Below are 9,028 nucleotides of genomic sequence, written 5' to 3'. Positions count from 1 at the left end.
GGTCTGATAGAGCCTGGTGGAACCTCTGTGACTATGGTCCCTAGCTGCCTTTCAGGTCTGGAAATGAACCTACATCTGTAGATTCCAGCCAAACAAAAGACAGGCATTAGAGCTGAACATGTACCTGAGGTAGATATACTTGGAGAGAACAATCATGGGAGAAAGAAGGGCTGTTTATGCACAGGGAGGCAGTTCAGGGGGCAGGAGTGCATGGAGGGATGGACACAGGGTAGAGGTAGCTATCGGGAGGAAGTGCGAGGGGAGCTGTTGCATTGGGTTAAATTGTAGTCAATATCATGAGACAACGTGTATGTGAACTGCTGTATTGAAAGTGAATTTGCTCTGTAAAATTTCACCCAAATCACAATTAAAAAAAGAAAAAAACTGTAATGATAATGGAGTGATTTTAAATTAAACTATCAATCTCAAATTAATAATCTCTAATAATTTTTCCTCATTCTCTCTAATTAAGAAAAGGTATTTAATGCAATTGACCCATATTCATAGTATCAGGAGAATATGAGAAGGTGCAGGCATAATCAGCGAACAGGTATGAGGTAAAAATGAAAGCAATTATAAACCTTTTGCAAAATTGGTGAAGTTATAACGCTAGCAATCAAAAGTTGACAAGTGAGATGGTGCACAAAAGCAAGCTCTTTTGAGTCCAGTTTCTGTTTGCAGCATGTGATATACTGAAATGAGTTAGTAATACGTGTCAGTAAAAGATATCTCGTGCCCTCACCTTGACAATCTCCTAGCCCACCCTTACACTACCTCTTGATCTGTACTGATGGACACCACCATTCATCACTGACCACCATCCAGATAAGTAGGCATAATAAAACTTAAAAGAAAAAGATATAATGTAAAAACAAGCATACATTTTTACAGATAAACCTGTTAATGTCTTCACCTAACAAAGATAACTTTGTAAAAAAACCAAAAAGAAGGTCTGTTTCATAATTTAGTAGAAAATTGTTACTGACATGGAAAAAGAGAAAACACTATACTAAATAATAAAATGAGAAAAGATTTATCCACTTTCAGTTAATTCAACTAAAGAAGAATTGATATTGTTGCTTATATAGTTGATTTTATGTTTTCCTCCTAACAGGTGCCTAAGAACTGCAAATGAGAAACTATTTCCTCACCTGGTCACAGCATCCACAAAGAATGGTGCTGGGTGGGAGATCAGTGAGACTGCTTCTTTATTTTCATGTCCCTCCTTCTCAACCAAAGACATTCCATTTCCTGTAAATCCATTAGAAATGACACCACTCTGCTGTGGGAAATATAAAACATGTCTCAACAAAGATGCAACAATGTCTACTCATCACTTCATTATGTATTACAGCTTAAATTCTAAAGCACTTGGGTTTATGGAAGGGATGGTCTGCAGTGGGAGCCCTAAGTCCACTTGAGGCTTGACGTAAGTTTCAGATGCCATTTGGGTTCTTTCTGACCATCAAACCAGCACTGAGGCCATGCATAAGGATACAGTGGTATAGTGGATAAGGCATTTGGCTGCTAACCAGAAAGTCAGTGGTTCAAACCCACCAGCCACTCCATGGAAGGAAGATGGGGTAATCACTTCCGTAAAGAAACCCAAGAGGGGGTTGCCATGAGATTGAATTGACTTGATGACAGTGAGTTTTGTTTTGTTTTGTTTCTTTTTAAACGCATAGACAAGTTCTGGGACAAACCAAGGGAGGGGCAGTTTGCCTTCAGGAAGAATGTGGCTGAAAGAAGATTATGCTCATAATGAACTAGGGATTGTGCCCTTTTCCATTTAAATTAAGGTTGGGATCTTGGTACTGTTTGGTAGCCACCTGGTAGCTAATACTCAGGTTGCATGGTAATGAGTCACAGCCTATCTGATCACCACCTAGCCAGGCAGTCAAGGCCCAGAACCAATCCTATAAGCCTTTTCTCCCTTCAGTTCCCACTCATGGTCTCTGCCATCCCCCTGCACATCCCAATTCTGTAGTCCCCCACCTGCAGTGGTGATGAATTTATCTGCCACCAATCATGATTGTGTCATTATTCCCCTTTTTTTCCAACCATACATAATTAGCTCCATGGCCATGCCTCAGAGGACGTCATTCAGCTTTCCCTAAATGCTGATGGTTTTCCTCATCCAGGATGACTGTTTTGTCTTTTTCCTGTCCAAGGCTTAATCAAAGTATCTCTATTGAACCTGTTTGAATTTGGGGTCTCTTTTCCCCTATTCCATTAATGACTATGGTAATAAAGATGATGATTTTGGATCATGGTGTTTTGTTTTCTTTACTATCCTTCACCTCAGATTTTTGTTTTGTTTTGTTTTGTTTTTTGTTTTTATCTTCTGAAGAATTTACAAACAGTAAGGTTAAGTTTGAAGCCATGAAGCTAAGGTACAGAGCTGTGGTAATAACTCTTTTGTTTTTAAGGAAAAACAAACCTGATGGTCAACTGTAGACTTCATTTGAAGAGAGTAAATGTGATAGTTAAGTTGTATGTCACCTTGGCTGCACCTTGTTTTGAGTGGCTGGGCAACTGGATGTAGTAGTGATTCCCCATGATGACACTGGTAATCAGCTCCATGGTGGAATTGACTGTGAGTAGCTGAGTAGCTGCCTTAGGTATGTAGTCTGCTTCCACTATGTAAGAAGACAACTTTGAGAGAGGTCTCTGGTATGCCTGAACCCTGCACGTAGCCAAATCTTCATCTCAATGGCCTGCCATATTGTCTGATCTTGGGACAGTTAATGGACTTGAATTAGTGGCCTGCCGTTTACTTGATAATCTTGGGACTGTGCCATTTTACTTGTCAACCTTGGTTTTGTCAGCCTGAGCAGCCATCAGCTGCCTGAGCTAAGAGATGCCTCCAGCTTCAGTGGGCCAGGAACAACAGGCAGAGCTGAAGCCCAAGGTTGAGGGGCTTTCCACCCAGTCCCTAGAGCTGGCACTTTGAACTCTGACTTCTAGCCTCCTAAACTGTAAGAGAATAAATCCTGTTTGTTAAAACCACCCATGTGTGGTATTTTCTGTTGGAGCAACACTGGAAGACCAAAACAAAAAACACAAATATCATGAACTTACTGGTACAATCCACCGGGGTATCATCATAGATGTCGAAGACACCTAAAAAAATTTATGTATATATTTACTTTAGAGAAGATTGACTTATTATTGTAATTATATTCACAACAATATTTTTTACAATCATGAAATACATGGTGAATGGAAATTCAAATCCCCCTTTTCTGTCACCAACTGAGTAAAAAATAAAAATCACTTCATTATCAATTCTGTGTCTCTCTGTTCTACTTCCATTCTGACACCAGCTGCATATGTAGTACTTTTTCCTTTGACACTAACCATCTGTAGGTAAGTCAGCACATACAACAATGTTCTTCACCAACCAGGAAGCCCTTAGAGCTTCTATGTCTAAAGCTTTCACTGAGGGCACTTTGAAGACTAAAGTGTGCCTGATGCCTCATATGCATGTGAAGGCTGGACAATGAATGAAGACTGAAGAACAAATGAGGCATTTAAATAGTGCTGTTGGCGAAGAATACTGAATATACCATGGGTTGCCAGAATAAATAAATACATCTTGGAAAAAGTACAGCGCCTTAGAAGTGAAAATGGCCAGGCTTTGTCTGTCATACTTTGGTCATATTACCAGGAAGAAGCAGTCCCTGGTGAAGGGTATCTTGCTTGGTAAAGGAGAAACCAACTTGAGAGCATCTAAAAGCAGCAATGGTATTACGTGGGCTGGATTGACTGAATCATATGCTTCCCAGCCTTAGGCCAGTTGATACCACTCAGTGGTCTTTCTGGTCTGGTCAGCCCCACCTGAGTCACTTCATTAGTATAAACCCTCATGTGTGGTCTAGAAGCCACCTTATCAAAGCTATTTTATTCCTGGGGCATTTCCAATATTTTAGAGGTTATCCCTCAGGAATCAAGGACAATGATCAAGTTCTCTGGGGAAAGTTAATTTTGAAGCCCATACATGGTAAGGAGGAAGGCAGTTCTTAATGATCCTGCTTAAGCTGACCAAGATTCTTTTCTGTGATATAGCTGCTATACCTTCCCCCTTAAGAAGCTATCATAACTTTGAGAATTTTAATCTAAAAATACATTGCTCCAAGAAAACTATTACTTTCAGCTTACTTAACAGGTGTCTCCCCACAGTATGCATTTTAACATTTTATTTTCTGAAATTTCAGCTCATTACAAATAATCATAGCCTTCTTGATAGCATATTGAATGAAATGAAAAGCACAGAGAAAAAAGAAAATCTGTTTATACACAGGCTGTTCTCTAATTACCAATTATGAATAAGAAAAACAGCAATAAAACACCCATACGCACTGTGATAGAGTCAATTCTGACTCATGGTGACCCCTATAGGATACAGCAGAATTGTTCCATAGGGTTTCAAGTCTATAAATCTTTATGGAAGCCGACTGCCTCATCTTTCTCCTGTGGGTCAGCTGGTTCGAAGCACTGACCTTCTGTAATCAAAAGCCCAATGCTTTTTTTAAAAAATTTTTTATTGTGATTTGGGTGAAAATTTATGGAGCAAATTCATTTTCCATAAAGCAGTTCATACATACTTTATCTCATAACAGGAACTGCAATTCCCCACAATGTAACAGCTCTCTTCCCACTTCCTCCCTGTGGTTACCTCTTCCCTGTGTCCTTCCCTCCCATGCACTCCCACCACCCCCAGCTGTCTCCCTGTGCAAACACTGCCCTTCTTTCTTCCATGATTGTTTCCTCCAAGGAGTGTACCTCTCTGATGTTAATATTCACCTTGTATGCCTGTCTATTGTTTGGCTAAAAGCCACAGAAGTGAGTTCAATTCCGGACCTGAAGGGTGGCTTGGGGCCATAGTCTCAAGGTTCTCACCAGACTCTACCAAACCAGCAAAGCTGGTCTTCTTCTTCTTCTTCTTCTTCTTTTTTTTTTTTTAATGATTTTGAGTTTTGTTCCACATTGTTCTCCCACTCTATCCAGGATCTCCTGCACCAATCCCCCTCCAAGTGGTTGACAGTGGTAGTTGGGTACCATCTAGTTCTTCTGGTTTCATGGTCATATAGGCTGAGGATAGCATGGTTTACCAGTCCCTTGTTCTAACTGTTTACATGCGTCTTTGGTTTTCTTCATTCTTCTTTGTTCTGGATGAAGAGAGACTTATTGTTGTATCTAGATGACCACTTGCAAGTTTTAGATCCCAGTCCCTACTCACCAAAGTAGGATGAAGAACAATGTTTTTGTGTAGTATGTACATTATGCCAATTGAGCTTGATGTCCCCTGCAACCATGGTCTAGAGCCCACAGATCCAACCACTCGCTCTGTCCAGGTAGCTGGCTGTGGCCAAGAAACCACCACAACCTTGTCCCTTGTCAGCTCTACTTTCTTCCATGATTGTTTCCTCCAAGAAATGTATCTCCCTGATATAAATGTTCACCCCATATGCCTATCTATTGTTTGGCTGGAAGCCACAGGAGTGAGTTCAATTCCAGACCTGAAGGGACATCTGGACATTCTTACAGCACATACAAATATACATGTAGAAACATTGTCTGCTAACCCAATATATATGGTCATGGGCAGATTACCCCATACCTAGACATACCTGATTGTTTAGCCTGTCCACCCATCTATCCACCTGTAGATCATTGAAAAGCCCAATGCTTTACCCCTATAGAACCAGAAGTTCTTAAACCATGCTCCTGAATCATAGGGCCTTTACTGTATTATTTTTTTTAATTTTTGCAGTGTTTTCTCCCCTCTCCTCCCATCCCTAGTAACCAACAAAGAAAGCTTTCTTCCATATATAAACCTTTCCTTGACTTTTTATAATGAACTAATACAACATTTGTCCTTCTGTGATTGACTTATTACACTCAGCATGATGTCTTCCAAGTTCATCCACATTATGTGGTGTTTTGCAGATTCTAAGTTATTCTTTAGTGTTGCATAGTATTCCACTGTGTGTATGTACCATAGTTTGGTTAACCATTCTTCTGTTCATGGGCACCTAGGTTGTTTCCATCTTTTGCTATTGTAGATAGTGCTGTGATGAACATGGGTGTGCATGTATCTGTTCTTGTCCTGGCTCTCACTCCTTTAGGATATATACCTATGAATGGGACTACTGGATCAAATGGTATTTCTAATTTCAACTTCTTAAGGAATCACCATACTGCTTTCCATAGTGGTTGTATCATTTTACAGTCCCATCAGCAGGGTATGAGAGTCCCAATCTCTCATTCTCAGCAGCGTTTATTATTTTCTGTCTTGTTGAACTTTGCTATTGTTGTCATTGTTAGGTGTCATTGAGTTGTCTCCAACTCATAGCAACCTTAGGCACAGGTGAATGAAACACCACCTGGTCCTGTGCCAGGTCCATGATCCCTGCTATACTTCAGCCCATTGCTGCTGCTACTATGTCAATCCATCTTGTTGAGGGCCTTCCCCTCTTTCATCAACCCTCCACCTTACCAATCATGACATCCTTCTCCAGTGAATGGTCCCTTCTGATAACATGATCAAAGTAGGTGAGATGATGTCTGGCCATTCTCTCCTCCAAGGGGCATTCCAGCTGCACTTCTTCCAGGACAGATTTATTAGTTCTTTTAGCAGTCCATAGTACTTTCAGCATTCTTTGCCAGCACCACAACTCAAAAGCATCAACTCTTCTTTCATTTTCCTTATTCATTGTCCAGCTCTTACATGCCTACGAAGTGACTGAAAATACCATGGTTTGCATCAGGTGCACCTTAGTCCTCAAGGAGACATCTTTGCTCTTCAGCGCTTGAAAGAAGTCCTTTGCAGCTGACTCGCCCAGTGCTACAGGTCAGCTGATGTCCTGACTGCTGCTTCCATTGGTGTTGACTGTAGAACTAAGCAATGTGAAGTCTTTGACAATGTCAATTTTTTCTCCATTTATTGTGATGCTGTTTATTGGTCCAATTGTGAGGATTTTCGTTTTCTTTATATTGAGATGGAATCCATACTGCAGACTGTATTCTTCAATCTTCATCCATAAGTGCTTCAAGTTATTTGCACTTTGAGCAAGCAAAATTGTGTCGTCAATGTTTCGTTACATTGTTAGTGACTCTTTCTCCAATCTTGATGCCACGTTTTTCTTCATATATTCTAGCTTCTTGGAATATTTTCTCAGCATATAGACTGAATAAGTATGGTGAAAGGATACAGCCCTGACACACTCCCTTCCATATTTTAAACCATGCAGTGTCCCCTTATTCTGTTCGAATGACAGCTTCCTGGTCTATGTACAGGTTCCTCATGAGTACAATTAAGTGCTCTGGAATTCCCATTCTTCTCAATGTTATCCATAATTTGTTATGATCCACACAATTAAATGTTTTTGTATAGTCAATAAAACACAAGTAAACATCTTTCTGGCATTCTTTGCTTTGAGCCAAAAATCCATCTGACATCAGCAATGATAACCCTTGTTCCATGTCCTCTTCTGAATCCAGCTTGCATTTCTGGAAGTTCTCTGTCAATATACTGCTGCAACCATTTTTTAATTATCTTCAGTAAGATTTTACTTGCATGCAATATTAATGATATTGTTCGATAATTTACACATTCTGTGGGATCACCTTTCTTTGGAATAGGTACAAATATGGATTCATTTTTCAGCCAGTTGGCCAGGTAGTTGTCTTCCAAATCTCTTGGCACAGCCGAGTGAGTGCCTCCAGTGGGGCATCCATTTGTTGAAACATCTCCATGGGTATTCTGTCAATTTCTGGAGCCTTGTTCATCACCAGTTCCTTCAGTGCAGCTTCGACTTCTTCCTTCAATACCATTGGTTCTTGAACATATGCCACCTCCTGAAATGGACGAAGAGCTACCAGTTCTTTCAGGTACAGTGACTCTGTGCATTCCTTCCATCTTCTTTTGATGCTTCATGCACCATTCAATATTTTGCCCATAGAATCTTTCAATATTGCAACTCGAGATTTAAATTTTGCCCTCAGTTCTTTCAGCTTGAGAAATGCTGAGCATGTTGTTCTTCCCTTTTGGTTTTCTAACTCTAGGTCTTTGCACATTTCATTATAGTAATTGGCTTTGTCTGCTCAAACTGCTCTTTGAAATCTACTGTTCAGTCAGTTTGTCATACTGTGTTGGCTTGCACATTGCTGTGAGGCTTGAGGCTGTGCCTCTGGTATTTCAATCACCAGTAGTGTTGTACACGGTACACAGGCTTCAATACAGCTCACAGACTGAGATAGACTAGGAAGAAGGAGAAGGCCATCCACTTCTCAAAGAATTGGCCAGGGAAAACCTTATGAAGAGCAGAGAAACACTGTCTGATACATTACTGCACAATTTTATGAATAGCATGGAAACACTGTCTGACACATTGCAGGAAGACGAACCCCTTAGGTCAGAAGGCATTCTAAATACAACTTGGAAAGAGCTGCCCCATCAGAGTAGAACCAACCTTAATGACATGGATAAACTAAAGCTTTCGAGACCTCCATTTGCTGATGTGGCATGACTCAAATTGAGGAGAAGCAGTGCAAACATCCATTAATAATAGGAACATGGAATGTAAGAAGTATGAATCTAGGAAAATTGGAAGTTGTCAAAACTGAGATGGAACGCATAAAGATTGATATCCTAGGCATTAGTGAGATGAAACAGACACGTTTTGGCCATTTTGAATCAGAGAACCATATGATCTACTATGCTGGGAATGACAATTTGAAGAGGAATGGCGTGGCAGTCATCATCAGAGAGGATGTTTCAAGATCTGTCCTGAAGTACAATGCTGTCAGTGATAGCATAGTATCCATATGCCTACAAGGAAGAGTAGTTAATACCTCTGCTATTAGTGCTGGGCAAGATGGTATCTCATTGTTGTTTTAATTTGCATCTCTCTAATGGCTAATAGGGAGCTCTGGTAGCATAGTGCCTAAGGCACTTGACTGCTAACCAGAAGGCTGGCGGTTCAAACCCACCAGCCACTCCTCAGAAGGAAGACTGGGCAAT

The 9,028-nt window shown here is 40.5% G+C and overlaps 1 protein-coding gene across 1 annotated transcript in view; it reads right to left on the bottom strand.

The window, feature by feature from the left end:
* Nucleotides 1-807: 807 nt before the first annotated feature.
* The window catches only part of EPB41L5 (erythrocyte membrane protein band 4.1 like 5), a 334,801-nt gene continuing 326,580 nt past the window's right edge, over nucleotides 808-9,028 (bottom strand). The window contains exons 22-24 of the mRNA XM_042780516.1: nucleotides 3,082-3,123; nucleotides 1,152-1,282; nucleotides 808-844 (exon numbers count right to left, since the gene is read on the bottom strand). Of these exons, the coding sequence (XP_042636450.1) occupies nucleotides 808-844; nucleotides 1,152-1,282; nucleotides 3,082-3,123 (210 nt within the window). The remainder of the gene's footprint in view (nucleotides 845-1,151; nucleotides 1,283-3,081; nucleotides 3,124-9,028) is intronic.

Source organism: Orycteropus afer, unplaced genomic scaffold (genome assembly GCF_000298275.1).
Source record: "Orycteropus afer afer isolate SDZICR_OR568_19922 unplaced genomic scaffold, OryAfe1.0 scaffold00004, whole genome shotgun sequence".
NCBI lineage: Eukaryota > Metazoa > Chordata > Mammalia > Tubulidentata > Orycteropodidae > Orycteropus > Orycteropus afer.
This window is presented reverse-complemented; position numbering and strand designations above follow the sequence as displayed.